This window comes from Molothrus aeneus, chromosome 7 (assembly GCF_037042795.1).
Source record: "Molothrus aeneus isolate 106 chromosome 7, BPBGC_Maene_1.0, whole genome shotgun sequence".
Lineage (NCBI taxonomy): Eukaryota > Metazoa > Chordata > Aves > Passeriformes > Icteridae > Molothrus > Molothrus aeneus.
The window spans coordinates 5309305-5335664 of NC_089652.1; the positions used below are offsets into that span (position 1 = coordinate 5309305).

General features: G+C 41.2%; 1 protein-coding gene across 1 annotated transcript; it reads left to right on the top strand.

Annotated features, from left to right (window-relative positions):
• Nucleotides 1–493: 493 nt before the first annotated feature.
• Nucleotides 494–18565, top strand: MYL1 (myosin light chain 1). The gene is made up of 7 exons (XM_066553554.1): nt 494–616; nt 11260–11287; nt 14420–14563; nt 16146–16319; nt 16845–16922; nt 17387–17439; nt 18238–18565. Exons 1-6 carry the CDS (start codon nt 494–496, stop codon nt 17413–17415), a joined length of 576 nt encoding a protein of 191 aa, XP_066409651.1. The 3' UTR covers nt 17416–17439; nt 18238–18565.
• The last annotated feature ends 7795 nt before the right edge of the window (nt 18566–26360 follow it).

Below are 26360 nucleotides of genomic sequence, written 5' to 3' on the forward strand. Positions count from 1 at the left end.
GGGAGGGAAGGAAAGAAAGATTTATTACTTAAGCAGAACTAAAATTCTGATGAGAAAAAGGACCGTTCAATCCATATCCAAATTTCAGATCAACAGCAGATCTGAAACTGGGCTTGTTATATTTCCCTCTCCTTTGCACGCATAGAAAAGACAGGGAGGTGGACTGTGTTTTAAAGGGGAAAAAAGTCCCTTGATCTCATGAAGCCCTGAACTCTTATATTCCATTTATAGCTCTAGCTAGAATGACATCCCCCTTGATTATCGGGCTGTCCAATCCAGCTGCATGTGTCAGGACTGTATGAGGCACTAAGTGAAATATATATATGCCCTTACAGGGTTTAGCACATCGGGTCCACCTCCAGGGTACAGGCTGTAGCTCATTCTGACCACTGCTCCTCTCCTGGGAATCACTTCTTAAGTGGTTTTTGTTTGGGTTTTTTTAAAACTTTTTTTTTTTTAGGGCACTTTTACTTTCCAATTTAAGCAACACAAAATGGCACCAAAGAAGGACGTAAAGAAACCGGCGGCAGCCGCGGCACCGGCGCCTGCGCCAGCACCAGCACCGGCAGCACCAGCCAAGCCCAAAGAACCTGCCATCGACCTCAAGAGCATCAAGGTAAAGGGGGGAGCATGGCCTGAGGGGGCCCAGGGGACAGGGAGCACAGTCCTGGCTGAGAGCTGCTCTGAAGCCTGGCCTGGGCTTGGTTCCGGTTTGGGGACTGCAGGGAAATGAATGAGTAACCTCAGCCCGTGGATTTGCTGAGCTGCCCGAGCTTTTGAGTGTTTCAGTAGCTCTAGGGTGTAAGGCATGGTGCATGATTTAACAAAGGAGTGAAGCCTGGGGATGACAAAAGTATGTTGGAGTGTGGACCTCAGAACTTTTTGCCCAACTGGTACCAATCTCACCTGTTTGGTAAAGATAAATTTAAAATAAACACACGCAAAAAAAAAAAAAAAAAACCCACCCATATATCCTAAAGTAGGTACATGAGGACAGGAATGGGGTTATTGAAACATGAAATACAATGTTTTCCCATAGCACTGTACAAAACCCCATCTTGTATAGTTTAAAATTCTTTTCCAAATTTTTGAACCACCTGATGACCCTTTGATGATGTGCTTTGAGATCAATATGAACTTATCTTTAAAAGAAACAAAACAAAATAGTTTTAAAAAGAGAATTTGGCACTTTTGCCTATTTTCTTTTCATTTGCACTGTACAACAAACATTGGTGAGACCATGAGCAAGAAAGCCATGGATGGAAGTACTTCAAGTGATTTCCTCTCATCCTTATATGTTTGCTGAGAATTTATAATTTGCTGCAAATTGAAAGCAACAAAGAGAAGGAGTCTTTTGGAGGTTTCCTTCTGACTGCACTGTCATTTGTTCTCATAATATCTTTAGATTTTGCATGCCAACCAACATCACTAACTGTTGCCCTGACCCTTTGAAGAAAACTCCTCCATTTTGGGAGATTCTTTACTTAGGAAAGAGGAGAGGGAGGCTAAGCAGTTAAGAGATGAAGAGACAGACTAGTTTCTCTGAGTAGGGCTATAAATAGTTATTCTGTACCTACATGGCAAGCTGATTGGTCCCAGGACCAATTTGCTAAATTCTACATAAAGAATCTTGCCTATTATGGGTAAAAGAAGGACAAAGACTACTAATAAGACCTATACATGATGAATTGTATTTCAGATACCTTAATACAAATAGTCCTGAGATGTTGAGCCATTTAGTGAAACTTCTCCAAGTTTACTTTAATTTTCCCAATCTATAGTCAGTATTTTTCTAAATAAGTATGTATCTTCTCATAAGGTTGAAGCTGAAGCCATTGACAAGAGGAAAAAAAAAAGACATTTTGAAATACTTAGAATTTTGAAGAATGGATGAAAAACCCACAAGTTTTGAGCATACTGTCTGACAATTAAATTAGGCCTCACATTGCACTAGATGATGGGGAACCAAGCTAGATTTCATGCTAAATAACGTAATATGATTTGATAGCTTTCTATGTCCAGTTAATCAGGAGAAAATAGAATTTTGAACTCCATTGGACCTAGCTAATCTATCTTTGTATAAACAATAATATATTATCAGCTAAAAAATGTCAAATTGTACTCTGAAGCATCTTTGCAGTTCACTCCTTTACCCAAAGGAAATAGCAGCAAGAAATACACACTAGTAGAACAGAGAGAACTCTCCAGGTTTTGTCATATTCAGACTGATAAAAAAAAAAAAAGATAGAATTTAGGGAGACTTTCTTTTGAAAGATACCAGACAAAATATTTTCTTCCAGGGTCCCAACCAACTACCATGGGTTGTTACCCTTTTTCCTATTTTGAGAGTTCAGGCAGTAAAGGGAAACAATTCCAGGTTGTAAGTAATTTGTCTAGAATATGTGGCAGAGTCAGGAATCAGTTTTCTGAGTCTTAGCCCAGTCCCTCAATTATTTCTCAGTCCTTCCATTCAATCACCAAAGTCTCAGCATGGTAAAAGTTCCAGCACCATTTCCAGCACAACTTTGGAGGCAGGGAGTACTTAAAAACTAAGGTTTTGTCTGGGACTCAGTGAATAATCCTGACCCAGGGCTCTTCACAATGACTGACCAGACACAGATACAAAACCCACATCACTTTAAACAAGGGGATCCACTGGGCTGTGCTTCCCTCCTCAGGGAATTAGCAGCCATGCCAGAGTTTGCTGCTTGAGAGAGGTGACTGGGAATGTCAGGCTACACTGCCATGATGATTTGGGGAGCCACACAGCAGGAAAACACACAGAAAGGCTTTGTTAGCTTTTATAAAGACACATCCAAGCCCCTTGTTACAGCTGGAGTGGGTAAGGGGAGAGTTGCCCAACCAGCAGCCAAATAAGCCACATTTGGCTGTGCACTTCATTCTTAGTTGGCATTACAAGTCATAATAGCCTCCAAAACAAAGATGGTGGTTTACAAACATGTGTAGTGATTCTCTTGGTGGTACCTCCCCACCCAGATGCCCTTCTTGGCCCATCTTCAGGGAATCTGGTTTTCTGGATTTTTTGGAGTACACATTTTGCAACTTTGGCGCTTTTTTCTCCCCTTCCTTAAGAGAACTCAAGCTGGGTTTGTTTATCACCATCAGAAGCTGTGATAAAGTTGTGACAGGCCATTGACTCTTCTCTGTTCTTCATTGATCTCTTGAAATTAGCCAAATTAGAACAAATATTTGGTGATTTGCTAATGCCAACAGCAGCTAATATGTTCTATTTTTCAGCAACATCTAATGACTATAAAACTGAGTAACAGGAATACTGGGAGACTCAAATCTCTAAACTGAGCCCTTTTAAGCTCACCTTGGGCTACAGTGTAACAACCATAGGAAGAGAGTAAAGGCAGGGATGAGGAACTTGCTTTTAACTGGAAGTGTGAAGACCTATTTCCCTCTACTCAGGGAACAGCTTAAAAACCTCAGTCTTTGCACAAGCCTTTCCAAACCAAATGTATATTTCCAATTTTCCTTATTACTAATATGTCTTGGATTTGTATAGGCACAAAAGTTAAATATTAAATAATAACTGAGAAGATAATTGGGCAGTGGAAGCAGCTGAAAGCCATCACTAGAAACCCACCATGATTAAAATCAAAATGACCATATAGATAATTTTTCTTAAGAGACCCCCAAGAATTCTGCAATTAAAACTGTGGCCTAGGACACTCCTAAAAACACAGCTTGTGTGTTTTATCAACCTTCTTCTCCCACATAAGACTGAGTGAGAAGAAATGTTTAGCTCATAAAAAGCACTACTGTGGGTCTATTTCTGCAACAACTGGGATGAAACATGAATGATGCAGATGTCTCATGCTTGGTTTTCTAATTAAGACAGTGGGAAATTGATGGATTTCCTATTGCACAAATCTGTATAACTTAGTTCCTATTACCAACATGAAAAGTATGTTGGTTTTCTGGTGGAAATCTAAGGGTCCTTCCCAGCACATGTAACCAGCCCTTGGACAGAGCCCAGGTTCATAAAATCAACTAGGGTGTTTTGGGATGCAGAAGATGCTGAGGGCAGTGCTTCACAGGCTGCCACTCTGCAGATGGTGATCTGGATGTCTAGTGCCTTGACCTGGTCACACTAGGTCCTTTACTTCAAGGATACTGCTGAGTATCTTCTCCTGAGTACAGACAGAGATTGGGCAAGTGTCCACACTGGAAGTGAGGTTAGGGGTACACAAGGCTTCCTATGCCTGCATTTTCAAGACTGAAATCCCAGGACATCAATTATGCCATACCCAATAGCCACCCAAATGTTTAGAAAAAAAAATAATAAAAGCTACCAGCTAGTAAAGACTTGCTAAAATCTTATGTAAGTGTGTGATGCATGATGATGATGCCTGTTGCATGGATTGTTTTTAACTGCAGAGCTCTTAAGGCAGTAAAAAGTGTTTCTCCAAGCATCCTTATTTCTTGTTACATTCACCACTTGAGTAGGTCATCTCTGAAGAGAGATTGCTTTGGATATACCCAGAGAGAGAGAGAAACTCACTAAAATGCACTGACAGAAAGCTCCTGGGCTAGAGGGCAAGCAGCACTGCAAATGTCAGCTGAAGCACTTGGAGAGCTGTTGTGCTGCAGACAAACTCCACATGAAGCTGTGAGAGCAGGAATGTCAACAGTGGCTTTGCTCAAAAGTGCTAAGGGCTTTTTTATGAGACAGCAGGTTTTTACTAGAAACTTTTGGCTCAGGTCTTCAAATTGTGCCTGATCTATCTCCAGCTATGACTCCAGAAGGATTCCTTAGGATGGGTGACCTGTTGGACAAGGTCACCAGTCCCAAGTGTCCTTACAGGTAGGAAGGGGACAAATGTCAATATGAATTCAGTCTTAAGAGATGTACAGGTGCCTCTCTGATGCCATCCAGACCAGCTTCCTGCTACCACTTGGACTCAGCACCATCCAGGATCCAGCCCAGAACAGCCCCAGCCCCAGCCCTTGGCTCTGTGCACCTCACCACTGACATGTCACAGCCCATGCTGCTGCCACACCCAGGACAGGCAGGGCACAGCGTAAAGGTGTCCCAGGAGGGGCACCTTGGACAAGGACTGCTGCACACCAAACATCCCCAGGGCACACTGTTGCAACCAACACACAAAACTCACAGATTAGTTTTGTTTACAAAGCTTTCAGAAGAACTTTGCCTTCCTAAACTGCTGCTAAGCAAGGAGCCCATCAAAAGTAGAGACTACCCACATAGATTAGTAGAAAGTGTTCCTTAATGTTGCTAACTGGAAAAATTGTTTGAAAAATAATGGGTTTTTTATTTAAATAAGATCCATTCTTACTAATTAACAGCTTTACAGCATTTAAAAAAGAATACTTGTAGCCTTTGGATGCTCTGGTGAATGGCAGACTTTGGTAGAAACAGTGGAAAGCAAATGACAAAAAATGTAACAGTTTAAGAGCTCACAGGGTAACTCCAAGTGTTAACACGAGTTATATGGCAGAGCCTTAGTCCCATCAAAACAGCCCCAAAATATTTCTAAAATACTGTTTTAAGCCCCTTCAGAACCCAGAGATGTTGTAAAAGATAGTAACAAGATACCTGAGTTAATCTTACATAAGGCAAGAAGAAGGTGACAAATTTAGCCAATGACAAGGAGAAAAAGAAGTTGTCTGTAAGGAGATCTGAAACAAGCAACCTGGAAATTTGCCCTTGTTTCACTAAGACTTTATTACATCTTATACCCACTGCCAAGAAGCACTTTCAGCTGGCTAGTTTACCACAGAGCACTTAAATGTCAAGTAGCAAGGGTTTAAATTACATTAATACTCTAACAGTGCCACTGGGAGGCATGTTAAAACAAGAAATCCCTCCAAAAGCAGGGCTCCAGAGCCTCACATCTTTTCTATCCCCTTGATTATGCACATTCCAGCACAAAAGCAATTAGAAATGGGACATGTTTACAAATGAGCCCAGCTGAAGGCACTTTCCCCCCTGAAGCTGAAGAAATGTGATCAAGAGTGCAGCAAGAGCACATATCACAGCCAGACATTTCAGAAGGGCACATTAGTTAAACGTCAAGGCTCATCCAAAAGTTTCTGCACAGCTGCAAAGTAACTGTGACGTTTCAAAAAGCTATAAACTGGAAAGTGACACAAAATGCTTAGGAAAAAGGTCAAATTAATCTGCAGTCAAGTCATTTAAACTCAGAGATATTTCTGAAGTATTCTTTCAAACCTCATAGTATCTCACACATGCAATTTTCTGTCTTGTGTTAATGGGGGTTGTTTTTATTCTTTCTTCAATTGTGTTTCTAGGCAGCACTGTTCTCAAAACAGACTTCAGTTTCTCAAGAGCTCTTCTTTTTCTAATGTTTCTCTGCCTCATACAGCAGGAAGCTAAATCCATCAGGCTGTTAATTCTTACTTAATTGAGAAGCAGCCTCTCTAAAACCTGTGGCATTGATTGCACAAGTTATGGAACTGAGGTGAGGGATGGGAAAAGGACAACCTGCTTTTCAGAGGGGTTTGGAAGCTGTGTAATCCTGCACTCAGTGATGTCTACTAGAAAAGATGTGCAGCTGTATTAATCAAGGAGCAGACATTAATAGTGAGCAGGTTTATAAACTACTGTGGGCACAATCCTATCTTAACTTCATTAAAAAATTTAAAACCCCTCCAGTCCTGAATAGAAGGCTAAATATACAATGAGTATCCTAGGAGAATCTCTGATTTTCTCCTCTCTGATTTTCCAAGATATCCAATATGTCTTAGTCTCTTTTAAAGAGACAGAGTTTTCCTTTAAATAGCTGGTAATTCTCTAATAAACTCCTGAGATGATTCACTTCTTGTCATTCATCCAAAAGGTAACAAACAAAGGGAGCAGTTTAATGCTTTAACTCCCAGCAGCACCTTTTCCCAGGGCTTTCCATCCTGTCCAGACCTTTCCTGAGTTACAGGGAGCACAAGGCAGGTGTCCCTCAGCACAGCTGTGCTCAGTCCCAGTGCCCACCAGCCTAAAGAGGTGAGCACAGCATCACACTGCAAAGCTTGGGGCCCTAAGGCACAGAAACCAATGATTTGTGGGGAATCAGGAACTCTGTTAATAATTAGGAAATTTTTGTAGATTGAGTCTCCATGTAGCTGGTGAAAAAGAGTTGCATACAACCCCATCAGCTCCACCCTTTAACTGGTGGACCTGGTCAGAATACCTCTGGCAACAGAATTATTAGAAAGTAGTCACAGATAATGCAAGGAACAAAACCAATAAAAAAAACCAAACTCAAAACACACTACCTTTTCCTTTGGCACAGATATCCTTCTGGATAACAACTCTGCCCATAGGGCTATATGAAATTAGAGAAATCCAAGTAGTTCTGGTCTTTCCCGTGGGTTGCAGTTGCTTCAATCTTTCATTCTTTTTGCTAGGGGTGGAGCATTCAGTTTTTGTTAAACTGAGCTCCCTGATATATCAAAATCATCCCTAAAGCCTCAAGACTCAGTGTCAGTGTCAGTGTTGTCTGACAATGCAGAGAACACTGTCAGGATCAGAACAAAGACCAAATCACTGCAAAGTACTTCTTTGTCCCTTTTGAATTTTCTGAAAGCTCCTTTTAGAACTGGAAATCTCACTTTTGATTTCTTTTAAGGAGTATTTGAAATATTTTTCATCTAGGCCATTTTGTAGCTGCCCTTACTGAAAGCAAGTACATTTTAATCCCCTTGACAGCTCTATTGTCTTAGAGCAGGGTGATTCTTCATTTCAGTGAATGCAACATGCCCATGCTAGAATATTCCTCCCCAGTAAAACTCTGTCTAGTGAGATGGTATTCAAGGATCAGTATTAAAATGAAGGGCTACAGTGCACTAGTTTTTGTTAATCTGAACTCTGAGCCAAACTCCCATATGGTCAAAAGACAATCAGCTTATTTGTAGACCCCTCTCAGCTGATAATATTTGATAGCCAATTTAAGCCAGATGACTAATCCAGGTATCTGGTTTTTATGTCCAAGACAAGTGCACTGCAATTACTTTCCGCTTGGCATCTTTTGGAATGAGTTTTGTTGTAGCCAAACATAGAACCTACCTGTTCAAGAGAAGGAATCTAAGTTTTCTCTAAAAAAAAAAAAAAAAAAACACAAAAAAAACAAAAAAAAACAAACCAAAAACAAATTTAAAAATTCAAATCTGTTTTCAGGGGAACATTTCCTAGTTGCCAGCACTGGAGAACAAGATGCTGAAAGCAGAAAGAAAATTCCACAAAAAGCAATGTACTCCATTGACCCAGACACCATTTCAGTCTTTCAAAAGCTCTTCTATTAATGCATTAGGACTGATGGCCAAGATCTTGAGGAGCTTTCTCACTTGCCTGAATTCCAGCCCCAGCCAGTGTAAATCAGGAACTCTGAACTGTGCTAAACCTATGTCAGCAAACCCAGGGCAAAACCATCAGTCCCTTTTCTATGCAGCCACACCTGATTGTGGCTACACCATCATGAGAACATCCCTGTTCTCACAGGCTAATAGATTACAAATAGCAAAAAAAACCACCAAAACCCAGCAACAAACCAACCAAAAGCAAAGAATTGTCAGCAGAGCTTTTTTCATACTCAGTATATTTCCAGATATTTCTAAATAATTGCATATAATTTGTTCAAACAGGGCGTTTTCCAGCTAAAATGGCAAGCTCAGAAAAATCTTTCCAGTTGCATCTTTCTTTTTTTTTTTTTAATAGGAGGTAGGAGGTTAGTATCTCAAATCCACTTAATTTGATTGCTCAGTTTCAAAACAACAGTAAAATAATCTGATTGAATTGGATTTTCTCATTCAGAGTATTCAACATACTGAAAACACACAGTGGTGGAGGTTATGCTTCTCTTCAGGAGAAGAGCAAGCTACAGGAGAAGGTTTTCCTCACTAATCACATTTCAGTTTTAGACAACCAAGAGCAGTGACTGCTTAGCAGGGGCAACTAATAGAAATTAAAAGGGGGGATTTGAGTTCAGAACTGGGAGTCTGCTCCCAGTTGTCACACAACTATTCCTACCCTGGCTTCATGACACTCTTGAGCTTGTTGAGGCAACAGGGAATGGAAGAAGCTTGGAGCAAAGTTTGCCAATCCTTTTACAAGTCATAACATCCACTGAGGTATTTTACCTGGTCTTGGGGGATGCTGCAAGGTGTGCCTTGGTCTTTGCTACTAAAGGAGTGGCAGCCTCTACCTCCTGCTCCCTGTCTGTAGGCCCACCATGACCACCCTGCAACCCAAAAAGCAAGTACCCCATTCCCCACCCTGAACAGTCATCTTTCCAGTTCACAAAGGCTTTTGGGGTGCTTAGCTTCTATCACAGCTTCTCCTTTGCCTCAACCTCACAAACACCTGAGCAGCACCACTTCCATACACACCTGGGAGCTCCAAACTCAGCACCCTGGTGCTGTGCCTAACTCAAGCCCCAGAGGAAAAGTATCCTAGAGATCCCAGGCTCCTATGAATACAGATTTCCCACTGCCCTGCCAGGTACATCTACACATCAGCCACTAACTTCATACAATTGGTTCCAAACTGCACAGATAATTTTTCCCTTTAAAATGTTAAAAATTTGGAAAACATGATCAGAGTGTGCAGAGGAAAAGCTTCCCAGAAGGATTGTCAGCTTCTCTGTTGACAGATAACTTTTCTGCTCAGTGTCAACAACTTGAGCAGACAGGCAGCAGTACTACTCATGTTGGGCACTGGATTATCCATGGAAAGGGTTGAGCAAAGCCCAGCAAAGATATGAGGACCATTCAGCTGCATCTCACACATCCTGCAAGCCACGTGTGGAACCAGCCAGCTCCTCACCCTCACTGCTCCTGACTCTACAGCTTATCAGAGAAATAGAATCCTTCCCTATAAGGAAGTCTTGGTAGGTCTGGACAAGGAATATCTCCTCCTGATGGTATGGACCCAGAAAGTGCTGACATGAATCAAACTTATTGCTTGTCACTCCCTGCCCCTCTTCAGCCTCCTAAAAATAGCCATCATAAGATGTCTATCAAGACATGGATCCTCCTGTCACTTTGCCCTAAGAAAGCTAAAGAACTCGCCAAGGGGAGGGACCTCTTCCTTCTGACACCTAATCCAGGCAATGCCGTCAGCACTGCCAGATAAATAAGGGGAAGAAAGGCAAGGAAAGCAGGACCACTCTCAAGACCTCCCAGCTAATCCTTCCTGCCTGTCTGCTGCTCTGCATTTCCAACTCAACCATGGTGGGTGCACTGGAATTGTTAGCAGCCAGCCAGTGTAGTTTACAGCAGTAAATAGGGCTTCTTGCCCATGTTAGGTCTTGGGTGGGGGGGAAGGACAGTCCAGGAGACAGTTTAGGTCTGCTTGGTTTTCCTGTTAAAACCTAAAGGTTTTCCAGTTAGCCTCCAGTTTTGAACCAGGCAACAGTAGTGGTGCAGCTCCCACAGCTTCTGACAGAAGGGTTACAATTTACTAAGTTTTTTTTAATCAAATGCAACCAGCTAAAGTGGCGAGGAAAAATCATATTTTATATAAACAAATATCATATATTAGTACTTTATGAAACAGCGTGCAATCAAAAACTAATTTGAGACATAAACTTTAAGGGAATAATTTAACTTCTATGTTAATAAAAAAGAGCTGCTTGTTTAGAAATATTACTTCAAATTGTATAACTAAAATGGATCTGTGGTAAAACAGTAAATGGACCTGATGGTAATTAATTAGGACTTTTTTAGTTAAGAGACTTTCTATTTTTGTTGCTTCTTGCCACAGCTCTGTCTTTCCCTGGGATGTAGATTTTAAGCAAAACTTTAAGAATAGATGTGCTGGTGCATTTTTATGCAGGAAGTTGCTAGATTACGTTGCTATGGCCTAACTACATTAGGCAAGACAGAAGTGAAAGCCTCAGGTACTTGGTGCTATTTACTTTCTCTCAGTGCATTTTCAGCAGTACTAGTTCTCTTTTTTCTCTCTCTTTTTCTCCCCCACTGCAGTCCTTCTCTGCTGATGAAATCAATGGTAAGTGAAATCAAAGTTAAACTTTACCAGGGGGAAGGAGGGGGAGCAAAATGGCTACCAAATGCTAAATATTCACTAGCCTTAAGAGCTCTTTTGCTATCTGCATTACTTCTGCACATTTGACAGGCCACTTTTTTGCTCTTCTGGAAGATGACTCATGGATTGAGCTGGATGCTTTAGAAAACACACAGGTTCTCCCCCAGCCCCCCTTCCTAAGCTATTTTTTGTGATTGATTTCCTTCCAACAGATCGAGTTCTCCAAGGAGCAACAGGATGGTAAGTTACAAGAGAGCTGATACCTTTTACATGTGTGTGGGTTCAAAAAGAGTTACAGGCTCAGAAATTAACTTTTATAAAAAAATGAGCTCAGACTTCATCTGATATAAACCACCACACTCTTGACTTCAGAGCAGTGATGACTTATGCTGAACAAGAAGGTGGCTGTAGATCTACATGTAATTTATCTGGATGTTTGTTTACATGCTGTCTGAACTGAGAAGTTTATACCATGGTACAAAGAGGAAAAACACTGTCTCTGCTTACTGAACATTCTTCACATGTGCTCCTGTTCTGGCTCTTCACAAGGATGCTGAAAATAAGTCTTGAACTTGACAGTCCCAGGGGAAATAGGCAGAAGGAGGACAACAGAAGGAGGAAGTGGGCTGAAAATTTAACTTGGCTGCAGTGACTTTGCAATCTCGCATGAACAGAAGATGCAAGAGTTCTGTATGTCACTTTTGCCAGGGGGTGTTCTGGAAGGGGAGGAACAAAGGCTGTTTTACTGTAAAATTATTCTTTAAGCATGGAAACAGTCAGCAAATAAGTGAGTTGTGTAAACTGCTGCTTACACAATGGTGTGAATATGCTGCAATTCTTGAGCATCTTGCTGTATTCTTTGATTCACAAGCAACTTGCAGCTTCCAAATCTTTTGTTTCCATCTTCTAGAAAGAGATAAAAGATCCGACATGAACAATAGTTCTCACTGAAGCTCTGGAAATCTAATTTTAAGTGTTTAAAATAGTCTAAGAGATGCATTTGGGCTCTATTAAGTAATATTTTAAAATGTAAAAAAATCAGTAGCGCATACAGTAGACTAAAGAAAGTGTTTAGAAAGGAAGATACAAGGATTTCCTAGAAATTCAGAGGGAGTGGAATAGCTAGAAAGAGGTCTTGAGAGAGCCCTAAACTTTGTGAAGATGAGCCTGCTCTCAGTAACTCCATCAAAGCAATAAGGAGAGGTACAGTGCAGCAAGTGAGAAAATTCTCTTCTTGCAGTCCAAACTCTCTTGGTCACAAAAGAAGTCATTTGGACTCTTCCTTACTTCTTGATTCTGAAACTTTTACAAAAGGATTGGGTGGGTTTATGGAAAAATGTCCTCAATTGAAAGCTGCTGGCAATATTTTGAAAGCAAAATATTTCTTTCAGCTTCCCTATGTATTTCAGATCATCCAGCTGCTGTAACTTTACAATGGCTGAACCAAGCAAACAGAGCAAATACTTGAGAAAGGGAGAATTTCCCAGGAGCAGATATGCCCACCCTCAGTAACTATTTCTATCTGCACAGGCTGATGCAGCAGCAGCTGTGTAGTACCATCCTCAGACAGACTTTGAACATGCTTGCTCCAGCAGAGCTATAAACTAGGACTGGCTCTTAAAAAATAAAAATAAAAAATTCTAAATAAAAACTTCAAAATAAAAACCCACAGCAAAGATATATTGCAGTGAAATGCATGCGTGAGAGACAAAAATCAATCAGTCCTTTTCTCCAAGCTGGGGAGCTGTGTTCAGAACCCAGGGAACATGAAACTTGTTGGGATTTACAAAAGGGAGAAACTCTCCTGATGGCTTTGCTGTTATCACACTGGCATTGCTTTATACCTCACTGCAGCTAAATGTCATTGATTTAGCAGATGAAAGATCAGATAATATGGTACAAATCACTACAGCTCCACCCATCTCAGCTGCTGGAGCTGATATCAGGAAGCTCTGCACTGGTCCAGAAGGCCATAATTTCACACCCTGCAATAAAAGCTGGAAGGAAAGAGAGGTAGCAGCAAAGGGTTATAGGTGTCTCACATGAGACAGTAAGAGGATTAGTTTCAGATGTATTAGATTACAGCCTAGCTGGCTGACACTGTGTTTCAGCACTTCTACTGGGTGCCAGCAACAACTCCATGGTGGTACAAGGAAGAATAAAGCAAAACCATAAATACCTCTGCATCACATCCCTAGCACAAGACGAATGAAGACATGATCTGAAATGTGGCTTCTTATTCCTAAACCTGCCCCAAAGCAGAATGGATATTACACAGGCTGTGGAACACACAGACTGTGTGGCTGCTGGAAGAGAATCATGGCCAAGGAAAAGACATTTTACTGAGTTTACTTGGAACTAAAGCACAGCATCATCAGACACTGCAGTGCAGAAGACATCAACAGCACAAACCAAGATGCTTGTGGCAATGGGGTTCAAAGACAACTTTTAAGCCAGTTGACCTTTGTTCCCCTCCTCTTTTTTTAAAGCCACTCTTCTTCATTCAAATTCTCTAAAAAGCCAAAAAATAGAGTAATATGATTGCCATGGAACTTCACAACAGAAGATGAAGACTGGTGATGCAATGAAGGCAACTATCTGCGCTGATTTTTTGTAGGAAGAATGCCTGTACCCAAAGTTCTTGTCCAACAAGGGGAAATAAATGAACACTGATCACTTGGCAGTATTGAAAGAAGTGAAGTTGCAAAGTGAACACACTGGAAATGCACAAGAAAAGGCATCACATGAGTACTTCCACTGGAAAAGTGGAATATTCTTGCATCTGTAAGAAGCAGGGAGAAACTACAAAGAATAGAAAAAAAGAGGGAACAAACATGTTTGGCAATCACATTGTAAGGGAATTTTAAGGGAAAACAACAGTAAAAGCATTTGAAATCCATCTTCAAGTTTCCTTTTAGCACTGTGTAGTTGAGGTGCTGGGATTGCAGGTAGAACCCACTGAAGCAGGCAAAGGTTTTTCACTGCTAGGCTCTTGACAGTCCCAGTTCTCTGGAGAGATAAGGTGAAGTGGATAACAACATTTTTACCATCTGCTGCTACATCACTTGAAGGAACCTGTTCTTGAATGACAGTGTTGGTAGAGAACTGATCTTCCCCTGTCCTTGAAATAACTACAGGGCCAATCAAAAAGCTATTGATGGCTATTACAGCCAGGAAGACATGAAAGGTAGATATAAAAGTTTAAAAATAGTGAAACCAAAATGTCAGAGGGGAGGAGTTTTTCTTGGGACTATGGGCCAAAGATTCCCCTGGCTAACTCCCCTGGAGTCAGTGGAACAGTGCCAGGAGACAGCAGGCTCACATCTTTGTCAGTAGGGAGCTGCCTGGCTCAATGTTGCTCTTCTCTTGCAGACTTCAAGGAGGCCTTCCTCCTCTTTGACAGGACTGGTGATGCCAAGATCACCCTCAGCCAGGTTGGAGATATCATCCGGGCACTGGGGCAGAACCCAACAAATGCAGAGGTCAACAAAATTCTGGGCAACCCCAGCAAAGAGGGTAAGTGCCCTGCAGTCTTTTGAGCTGCTCCTGAGATTGGGAACAGCAATCAGGCAACAATAGTCACAGCAAGAGAGAGGGGAGCTTGTGCTCTAATGGGAAGCAGGGGGGGCTATGCAGCAATTCATGGTATTTTCACTCATTCCTTTGGAAGAGAACAATGCTGATAGGGAATAGAGGAAAACCTGCTTAAGACACAGAGAATTCTCTATAAGGACTGTTTTGGTGTGAACTCAGTGCAGGTATAGCACACACTCATTGCTCACAGTCCATTAGTGCCCCAGCCTTTGCCTAGAGAGCTGTGGGTCCACTTCTAACAACTGATACTCAGCTCTTCAGGTCCTTCCACTGCAAGGACTTCTGCATAAGCCAAGACATGCCTGGGACTGGAACCCCACCTGTATATTTCAGCTGACTGGAATGGTCTTCCCAAAGCTCCTGCAAACCTGGGCACACTGAAGCATACACTGGTCATTTATTACTGCAGCCATTTTTTATTTCTTTTTCCTCCCTTTTAGAGATTAAAAAAAAGGATAAATACTATAGTCCACTCATTTTAACAAGAACCTAGAAGCAGGTGATCCCTGATTTCAGTCATGCAGAGCCATATTAAGACAGGCTAAATTATATTCACATCCTCTGGCCTGGAAAAGACAACTCTGAGGAACAATTCAGAAAGCTTTGGTACCAGCAGGAAGCATTGAGGACTAACACAGAGGTGAAATCATACCAGGACTTTCAGTGATTCCAGCAATAACTGACAATGACTGCATAGTAAAATAGGTTTTGTAACAACTGTGTAGTGAAAAATACCTGCTCATCTATTTCCATCTATTATATTTTGTTGCTGCCTAGATGAAGGCTGGCAATGGAAAGATCCAGGAGGGAAGAAGAAAGAATAAAAAAAAAAGATTATTTTATTTAGCAGCCTTGAACCCCCAAAACAAACCAAAATGAGAAACACTTGGGGAAGTTCTCACTGAGGACTACAAATTTTGGCTCATGAGAGGAAAGGGGTTAGATGGACTAAGCTCGGGAGGTCTTAAACCTCCATTGTGGACATGCCCAAATTTACTATTGGCAACCCACAACTATGTACTTTCCTAGTTCTACTCAGTTTATTCTTTTGCTAATAGGCTCTGCCACCACATCAAAGAGACCCTGAAGAGGTCAGTAACATATGAGCAACCTCAGCATCTTGTCTAAGTCCCACTCTGGTTACCTTTTCTCCATTGCTGGGGCTCAAGATTTTTGTTTGACTGTATTCTGAAGTTCTCTCACTCCCCAAATCTTTTTAACTCATGTAGCAAATTTCATTTCTGAAAGAAAAATATAGCATGCACACAAGCATACAAAGCTATGTGAGAAGGATCCTGGATATGAAAAATCAGATGTATGTGAAAACTAATAGGATAAGAGAATCCAGATTCTGGAGAGGAACTGTCAACTTCTGAAGCAAAGACTAGAGTAAAGGCTACAAAGAGCTGTGAAAGGGAGAGCTCTCCCACATTTGAGGGCTAATATGCCTAAGGAATACACCTACAAACACCTAGCATGTAACAACTGGTGTTTTTTCCCCCAGAGATGAATGCCAAGAAGATCACTTTTGAAGAGTTCCTGCCCATGCTGCAAGCAGCTGCCAACAACAAGGAACAGGGCACCTTTGAAGACTTCGTTGAAGGTCTGCGTGTCTTTGACAAGGAAGGCAATGGCACAGTCATGGGCGCTGAGCTCCGCCACGTCCTGGCTACTCTGGGTAAGGGATCATCCTCTCTGCAAGCACTTCCAGAGCTGCTGCTCTTTGGAGGCATGAGAGAGGAAGGAAAGGCAGTCCAAACAGTTTGAAGAGGTAGGAGCCGACTAAGTCAGGCAAGACTTTGGGTTTCCTAACTGTGAATCCGCAAAGAAAGCAAACAGAGCTTTGGGGTTCCCACTAAAGTCCAAAGGAAAAGGCTAGGCTTATGACATCTAAATTCAGACAAGATATTAAGAGTGACTGTTATTTGATGAATATAGAGAAAAGTCTGTACATCTCAGTGACATAACACAAATGGACAAAAGTAGAGGATTTGCTGCATGGAAATTTCTTTACTCTGTAGGAATAACTAGAATCACTAGGCATATATGTCTCTGTCTTCTAAAGAAAGTTAAAATTCATTAAGCTCATGTCATATATAGGTGTTTTTTCACCAACTCAGAAAATAAAAAAGCCTTTGGAAAAGCTGTAGGTTTCAGCCTCAGTTCTGTGTGGAAGAATGAAACAAGTTCTCTCCACTCCCAGGTGAGAAGATGACAGAAGAAGAAGTAGATGAGCTCATGAAAGGCCAGGAGGACTCAAATGGCTGCATCAACTATGAGGGTAAGTGCAAGAGCTCAACATCCATCCTACATTTCTCCTTTCTCTTACAGTTTCATTACAGTGGGCTTTTAGCTTCTCAGGCAGATCAGACAAAGCTCCAGCTGAGTTGTGTGAGAACAACCATGGCAATGTGCTCATCCTGCAGTCACACCATGCCAAAGACCCCATTCAGCCACAGCACAGGAGGCTATTTTGGTCAACACCAAATCTCTAAGCTCTGACTTTCTTAAAAGCAGTTGCAGTGATTGTAACCAATAGCTACTGTCTTATTACACTTAAGCAAGAAGAGAGCTTGATTTGTACAACATTAAACACTTAAAACTTTCTATAACCATATCAGATCAAATCCAACCAGATGCAGATTTTTAATGCCATCAACTCATGAACAGCTTTTAATTTTAGGGCTATTCCCCAAAGTAATATTTGCTGCTCTTTCTAACTAGCATATCTGTATTTTTCCACAGCATTTGTAAAGCACATCCTGTCAGTCTAAGAGGAATTCTCCAGGTACCAAATGGTATGTTCTTCTCATTTGTACACTTAACTTCATCTGCTTGCTATCCATAAAGGCTTCTATAGACCCACAGCCAACAGAGGCTACAAAACTCTGACACCATCATCTCCCCAACAATATGAAAAGAATAAAATGAGAATGTTGTCCAAAAACAAAGATAGCAGGAGTGCAGGTTCCTTGCTCTTGTTCACAGCCCTGTAACTCATTGGTGTTTAGTAGATTTTTCAAACACCATGCAAATTGACAACCTGAGATATTTATCCTACAAGCACAATTGAGATTGTTTTTAAATGGAAATCAAAGCAACACCTTCCAATAATTTGTAGATTTCTGTTAAGACAGAGTGGCCTGAATACTCACGTGAGCTACTGAGAACAAAATAATCTTCAAACAAAATAATCATCTGAAGAAGAATATTGTCACAGAAGAATATTGATCAATAGCCAAAAGAGGGCTTCAAAAGTACCCAATTATTTAGCACTTCTCCTACAAGTAGGGGAAAATAAAAACAACAACCCCTCCCTGCCCCATAGCCTTTATATGTTACTATTTTGTCCAGAGGATGGGGAAAAACCCAAAAAAAATCACAAAAAACAAAGAGCAAAACAGCAGCTGTCTTTAAAATGCAAACAAACATTTGTGGGCTTATGTGAACTGTCAGTTATTCTATCCAAGGAAATGCACATTCCCAACTGTATGAAACAAACACCTCCAAACAGAAATCAAGGGCTCAGTTTGTCATTTGCAATTGTTTCTTCAGCTAACATTAACTTCAAATACAACTTTCCAATTCCTTCCCAGAACAAGCCAAAATTAGAAAGACCAGATGGCACTCAAGATTTGCCTGAAACTCTTGCTCAGTCTGTCACCATCAACATGGAAACTGCATAGAACTGGATGATATGACTCCAACCCCACCATTTTTTTACCAGCACATCCATGGGTGTCACCTTTGGTCACTACACTTTCATTGAAAAAACCTGAGCTTTTACCAAAGCAAACTACATGGAATAAACTCTACCATCCAGGGTCCATCCATCCCAACCATCTCTTTCCATGTTATTTGCATTGAAACAATGTAATTTATTGGAAAAATAAAGCATCCATAAATCCTTGTGGTCACTTTGAGGCTATGAAGTCTTTTTTTTTTCCCCATCTCTTCAAACCCACTCAAAACAGCATTCAGCAGTTAATTCATTTTCCCTGTACATTGCATACCACAAAAATAAAGTTTTATAAAAAGTATAAATATGGACATTTCCAGTATCACTTGACTTGATCTTAATGAAAAACTCTTTGGGGTCTGGGAGGAGGAGTAATTAATTAGGGCACTATCACCAGCATCAGAATTTACAACATTTTTGGGAGAAGAAGACCTGGTATCTGTTGTCAGAACAGCTCCAAAGGTGGTAAGATCCAAAACTAGGCAGGGTGGACCTGCTTCAGGGGACTGTGCAGAGCCACTTTTCCCAGCAAATCTCCTCTGTACTGCTGCAAGAGCAGGTAAGCAGCACTCTCAGGAAAGAATCCTCCCTGCTGCCTTTATTTACAGCTTTAGGGACAGCTAGAAAGGGCAATCAGAAGTTACAGACACTCTGTAACTGGCAACAGGCCCAACACCAGGCAAGAAGAGGCCAACTACCCCTGCTGCAGCAACACTGGGAACAGCCATTGCTTAGGGAAGTATTGTTACATCCCTGCCCTTAAATAAAGAGAGCTCCTCTCTCTTCCTTAAGTGTTCATGAAACTTCTTTAATCCCCATCTGGGTATCAGCCTGTTCTATTAAAATCCTACCTTGCCTTATTGAGTTGCTATGCACGAAATGGCCATAATTCAAGTGCCAACAGGTGCAGTGGGGGTGGCTGGCACCAGAATAAACCACAGCCGCTCAAACAACAGCTGCCTCTTCTCTGAGGCTTCCCAAAGAATCTCCCATTTAAACCCTCACCATGCTGGCACACGGGGCCAAATCAACCTGGGAATTGCACCCTGCCCAGACACTTCTGCCAGCAGATCACTTACAAAGGGTTGAGGTTGCGACACTCAAAATGCAAAAAACCCTGGGTAGAGAAAGAAGTAAAAAGGAGTTATTAAACTTTATCCTGAAAGGGCAATTTAAAAAAGTGCAGGATACATAAGCAGACTCAAAACACTGCTACACATCCTCAACATCCTGCCTATACACCCATGCTCCAAGAAACTGAGGACCTTGGTGGTTGGGAAAGCAAAAACTGAAAACCAACCAAACCAAAATTTCATTTATTTATTTATTTATTTATTTATTTATTTATTTATTTATTTATTTATTTATTTATATGCTGTCAGCCTCTTTTTCACACTGCCTTGTCAATGCTGCACTGACATATGGTCACAGAACCTGCCTAGTCCAAGGCTGGACAAGGCCCTAAAGGAAAGGCTGAATTTTCCATCACAGGTTGGTTTTTTTTTTTTTTTGGGAATTGCAAGTTTTACTAACTTCTAAAATATTTGGGACTCAGGCAATGAACAAAGTTGGATGACTTCTCACCGCTGTAGACAAATTTTTAAGCTCACTAGTTTTTAAAAACTCACATTCAAATTTTTGTTTAAAACAAAATGCCAGATTATGAGACATAACAAGGCTGAGAGTATTTCTCTGGATTCTAATTGCAAGGAATCAAGGTAATACTAGTTGCACTACTCTCACTCCTCAAAAATTAAAGTACAAATAATTGTTGCAGACAAAACCAATGAAAACAAAGAGAATACTCCCTTCCTCTTAAACTGAGGTCAAGTCTCAGAGTATTTCATAGAGCTGTACAGGGAGTGGATATTTATGCTATCCAAAGGTTTTAGCAATTTTAAAATATTTCTGCCTCAATTTACACAAATAACTGGAAAAAATGTTCACATTCTCATAAGATCTTAAATAATTCAGTCATTTATAAAGAAAAGCAAATACTTTAAATACGACTAGCCTCTTTCAGCTAGTGACAGCTTCAACATAAACCTTTTTATTTATCCATTTTAAAAATGAAGAAACAAGATGACTTGGAAACCTAATGACAAGGGATTTGAGGGGCTTTTTTGAGAAACACACAAAACTGTCTTACAATCAGCTTTGATTTCAGCAATAAATCCCACTGAAATCATACCAGTCTGAAAACACAGTATGGAAATGCATAAACAGCTTTGGTGCCTGATCTGTAGGAGAGCAGAGAAATCTCTTACTTTGCCTCAAAACCATTTAAAGGTTGGCCTTTTTTCAACCTCCTGCCTCCATACTAGTAAAACAAGCATCACTCAGAGCTCTGTTCCTGGAGAGTGCTCCTCACAAAAGGCTGCTTGCTCTTATATTTTGTGTTCACCTAAGGAAAGAAATACTCTGCACAACCAACCCCTCCAAGGGTGACTGAAGGCCCCAGCAGCTGAGCAAGGAAAGCCAGCCTGCATCTGTTCAGGCTCTGAACAGAAAAAGCAATTCTCGGTCTCTGTCATCTGATACCTCTTGCTATCACTACATTTGCTTTGTATTTTAAATAGAACATGGTTAATGAACATAGTTTCCACTACTCCACCCAAGTGACAGTTTAACTCCTTGGGACCAAGGCTAAATTCCCAGAGGAAGGTCAAGCTGTGAATCACCAGTGCTTGGTATGCAGCACTAGATCCAGCAACTGGCACAGGGAGCAGGGCAGCCTACAAAACTCAGGTGGAAGTGTCAGAAAGTTTGACAAGAGGTGGTTCCAAGGATTGGCTCCAAGGATGTAATTGTGCTCTTGGCAGAGGCTGTGTTCATTGAGTTAGCCACTATCACACATCTCCACAGATGGTTCTGCCAGGCCAGGGATAGCCAAGAGGCCTCTCAAAGAAAGGGATTCATGTGCACAGAGCAGAATGGAGTTCAGACAGCAGGGAAGTGCAAGAGGAGCAACGTCCCTCAATCTAGCACTGCTCAAGGGTCCAGGTCCCTGTCTAGGAAAAGGCAGAGGCTGTTTTCTACAACCCACAGGGCTTTTCTTTGGAGGTATCCTAGACCCAAAAGTGTCAACCATGCTATCAACAGAAAGGCCTCTTACATGCAGGACCTGAGTACCAGAAACACAGATGCTGCTGTTAAAAGGAACAACTGTTTCTGCACTCTATCAACACTCTCCCTAGTCTTGGGCTGTATTTTAATTTATTTTAGAAGAATGGTTTCCAGCCAGTGGGTGATGCAGCTCTGGACAGAAACAGACACCACATGGACAGAAAGGAGCATTTATCCAGACAACAACACACAGCAGGTCAGGGGTGTCAAGAGACAGCACTGGAGTGTTGAACACAGTGAGCTCCACCCACTGCCCCAAACTCATTTGGGCAAAAATTCTTCACACTAGTCTCCTCAAAACCCTTTATGTGTGGCTCTCTGCTCATTTCCAGGAGCTGCTAGGCACTGGTCATTTGTCCCTCCCACCTACAGACCAAGAAACTGAGGAAGAACAACTGGCCATAACATCACCTGTGTCCTTCACACAGATCTGCTAGCCATAACCCTCATGGTGTAAGGGCAAACCCAGGAGAAGACAGTTTAGCAAAGACATCTTTCTGGCAGGCAAACTCGGCTGTTCACATCACCAAGACCTTTCAGCCTTCCTATCTGTCTCTTTTACACCAATACTGAGGTAATTTAAAAAAGCCACAGTACACACAACACTCCTATCTGAACAAAATCCACAAATGCAACCTCCCCAATGAAGTAAACTTGCTTCAACAGCAAAAGATTTTTCATTTTCACATAGCTCCCTTCTTATGGCACTGCATACCATTATTACAAGAACAATTGTTCCACTTCAGCATGTTCTTAACCAAATTTCAGACATTTAAGCACCCTTCTTCTGAGTTGTTCCAGTTTTGCTTGCAGGTCTCCAGAAGTGGGTGGAGCTTAGAGCCAAGTGTGTATGACCAGGTTGCTATTCTATACCACTCACATGAGGGGGAAAAAAAGGTGAATATGTGCCTCTTTGTTCTGTTTCTTCCTCAGAGAAATTGCCAATGACCAGCACTCTGGATTCTGCCTCTGTGTTTAAATCACCCTCTCTTTTGCATACTTTTGTTATTAATACTATTGCTTGTTAATTTTTCATCCTATTGCTGGTTTTTTTATCTCAATCCATAGTCTCTACCTTTGTCCCTCTCTCACCAGAGGGGCCAGGGGGAGGGGAGCAGCTTATTTGGAATTTAATTCCCAGCTGGTTTTAAAACACAACACAAGTATTATCTTATTCTCAATGCAATTCTTCCACAGATTTAAATCTACTCCCTTATGCCAGGAGGCTTTTACAGGGATACAAGGAAGTGCTTAAACATTTAACAGAGAAATGATACTTTAGTAACCTGTTATTTCTCATTTATTTTATAACAAAAAAATGCAATATTTCATTTACCCAGGCACTTACATTTATTTTAAAATGAAGTACCAAATGTTGCTGAAAATATCAAATTTCACACACATCTACCTTCTAGACTAATTGGCATAGTACCTATCAGACCATGGTTCATTAGAGCACTAAACTGAATTTTCCATTATCAAAATCTATGGTTTGGGAGGATGCTATAGATTAGTTCATAAACTATAATCTCTCCACCAATGTAGCAATAATGGTAGCAGCACTCCTAAATTAAACTGTTTGTTGTAAAAGAAAGGCTTTTGCCAGCCCTCTGGGAAGGCCTTACACTAAGAAATGAATGAGGCAGATTGATAAAAGCCATAAAAAACATCCAAGTACTTCCTCAGCAGCATGAAAAGTATTTCAGGAGGGATTATTCACATTGCTTAAAAGAAATTGCAACAATAACAGTTATTTGTGATTATACTTTTAAACAGAAAAGTTCACTTTCACCATGTCTCCTTAGTTTACATGCCTCATTTATTTTGTTGGAGAGTACAGTCTCATGTTGGATGAAAGGGATTTAGGTACACAGAGAAATGTCACAGTATTAATTGTGGCCAGTGGCTGCAAGAAATTCAGCTCGTGCTCAACCTCACAAACATCCTTGGGAGCTCACTTGGCCTCCTCGTGGTCTTATGAGTAAAATTGGTCAATGAGGAGCACATTATGAGGGACCAGGACAGGGAGACAGCACAAAGTCTTGAGAAAGCCAGTGCTAAAATCAGCACCTCACACTGGCTCAGCAGTTATGTTCTCCAAGGCTGGAGAACCTCAAACTTCTTGCTGCACTTTTCCCTGTGCTGTCCTTTTTCCTTCTCACCTCCCTGCTGGCTGCTAGGCAGCAAAAGGACTGACTGTTGTGCCTATAGTGTACATCAGAGCATGTAGATTGGAACAATTTCCAACCTCTTTTGATCTCACCTGGCAGGACAGGACTATGTAGCACATTTTCCCTGAAGGCAGATCCTTAAGAAAACCATAAGTGAAGAGGAGTGCCTAACAAGATTCTACCTCAGCACACTGGAGGTTGTTTTTCCATGGCTCTGCTACAAGGACCAAGAAATCACAAGTAAGCCCCATGCACCACATGGAATAAGAAGAGTAAATGTCTCTCTTGTGGTTGCCATGAGATTTGTGAAGCACACTTGGATGCAAAAATGTGAAGAAACAAAGCACCTATGATTTGTTACAGTTGGGGAAGAAAAAGTCTCATGCACTTAAGCCAATCACATTTTGAGGGTATTGGTCTTGAAACTTGAGTCACACTTCATGCAGATTTGCAGTTGGCAGCCACAGAATGCTTGCACTGAAGGGAAGGCCTTGCCATACAACCCATTTAAAATAGAGCTCCTTTTCATGATAAAAGTGTTACTGAATTCAAAGCCCTTCTGAACTGGCAGAGTTTCACAAGGCCCTTTTAAAAAATCTCAAGAGCACAGCCCTGCTTAATTTTTTTAGCTGGATATAAAGGAAGAGAAAATAATGAAGAAACCCTGTAGTCAGGTATACTTTGTAGGAAGGTCAGTACAGCACAGAGTTCACAACATCAAAAAGTTTCACTTTATTGTCACAGCAAACCCCACTGGATGTCTCCTTCAGTCACATCCTCTGCATACAGTGCATGACAGTGATGGTCTCTGCCCACAGCTATGGTGAGCATGGTGATATTTAATCTCCTATAGCACAACTAATTAGCCAATCATAAGAATATAGCCCTCATCCACCCTGCAGAACATTAACTGTGTCTGGGGGCACCACTTGATATTAAATGCTTGGAGCAGAGACTACAGAGAGCCTGTAAGACAATTTTAAATCTTTACAAGAAATTATGACTGAAGAAAGCCTTAAAATAGCTGCTAAAAAGGAATTGCTATCCACCCTATCATTAACATGTAGAAATCCAGTAAGCAAACAAAGTTTCTAGATTGTTTTCCAGAGTTCCTGGTACTCAGGACTCATTAAGAAGTCTCTCTTCTCTGAAGAGAAGCAGCTCTTTCCAATTGCAATAACTGAACTCTTTTCCAAGGCTCAAGAAAACCCTGGAATTTTTGAACTCCAAAACCAGCAAAAATAAGAGAAAGAAACATCTCCTTCCAGGTAAAAGGGATCAATTGCTTCCAATGCTTTTGTTACCCAGTTTAGAATTCTGCATCATTCAAGGAACAACAGGAACATGGTGTATGTTATGACATAAACACCTGAAACCATAGGCTGGGCTTCTTCTTAGGCTATTGCATTCCTCAGCTTTACCAACTCAGAGACACAAAACCAAAATCAGTTCTCTCTTTTGTATTTCTAGGTATCAGCTCTCCAGACTATTTGCTTAGGAAGGCATTTTCTTTGGCTCATTGTGACAGAAAAACAGACATATTTTTTACTCTATGCTATACTGAACACTACCATTTTTAAAGTTGTTTTCCTTCATGCAAATGACAGTGCTTATTAACTGCTTCATTAATTTAAAAAGTGGTTTAAATTCAGAGTATCTCACCTGTAACCATCTTGTCTATTTCAAAAGCTAAGTCAGTTTTTAGAAAATAACAAACAAAACACTTCTGCCTTTGCTTAACTGAAGGTTTCTTCTGGTCTGTCCCTTAAGTCATCTAGGAATGTACCTGATCTTCAGAGCAAAGGTTGATGCTCCTACTGTACCTCTTGTTCACCTCTGAAAGGATAAAAACCAGCAGTTAATTGAACATGGATATGTATGAAGGCCACACAGTAAGAACATGTTTTCATAAGAGCAGGACTTGTTTACCTTCTTAGCAAGTCTGCTAAGGCTGTGAAACAAGGCATGCAAGGAAGGCAGGCCAGGCAAGCTGAGTACAACCCCACAATCACAAAGGAGTCTTGCTACTCCCCACGGTAGGAATAGCCACCCCAGCATGCCTCCCTACATTCTCTGAGCTCAATACCTACCCCTGGGCAAGGGAGGTGCTTGCCTAACTCTTGTTCTTGAAAGCAGCACAGCACCTGTTAAAGAAAATCCTTCCTCCCTCAGTGTAGATTAAACCCACTGCATTAATTTGCACAGTTCAGTGGTAGCTTCCATCATGTTATTCATGCCAAATTTGGTGCTACTTTCTTAGACACAGACAAATTCTCAACCTCTTGCTAAATAGGGGATAAGAAACCATACTTTTTTATATGTCTGGACTAATAGGGCCAGCCTAATTAATGACTGATAAACAGCTATCAGTCTCAGTATCTATGGCAAAACACAGGAATGAGACCATACCATGAGCTCAAATACACACTTCTCAACCTCCTTTCACACTACGGTCTTGGGGTGATTTCATCATGATACTTGATTCCCTAATCATCTGCTTTATGCCCACAAATGTTTGTGGTATCTTTTAGACGAGCCAAAGGGTGAGGCTGGAGCCTGGGAACACCAGGCACGGGCTCTGTTCAATCTCTCTCTCTCTCCAGCATGCTCTGAACAGCATGAACAGGGGATGCTGCATTGTTCCTTTTGTTGGATTGGGGTTTTTTGCTAGCTTGAAGCAAGA

What these genes read in the sequence shown, in the direction of transcription:
- MYL1 (XM_066553554.1), top strand. Translation starts at nt 494, where the DNA reads ATGGCACCAAAGAAGGACGTAAAGAAACCGGCGGCAGCCGCGGCACCG. An exon ending in GGGCAACCCCAGCAAAGAGG is followed by an intron (nt 14,564 to 16,145) that starts GTAAGTGCCCTG and finishes TTTTTCCCCCAG; the next exon opens with AGATGAATGCCAAGAAGATC. An exon ending in CCACGTCCTGGCTACTCTGG is followed by an intron (nt 16,320 to 16,844) that starts GTAAGGGATCAT and finishes CTCCACTCCCAG; the next exon opens with GTGAGAAGATGACAGAAGAA.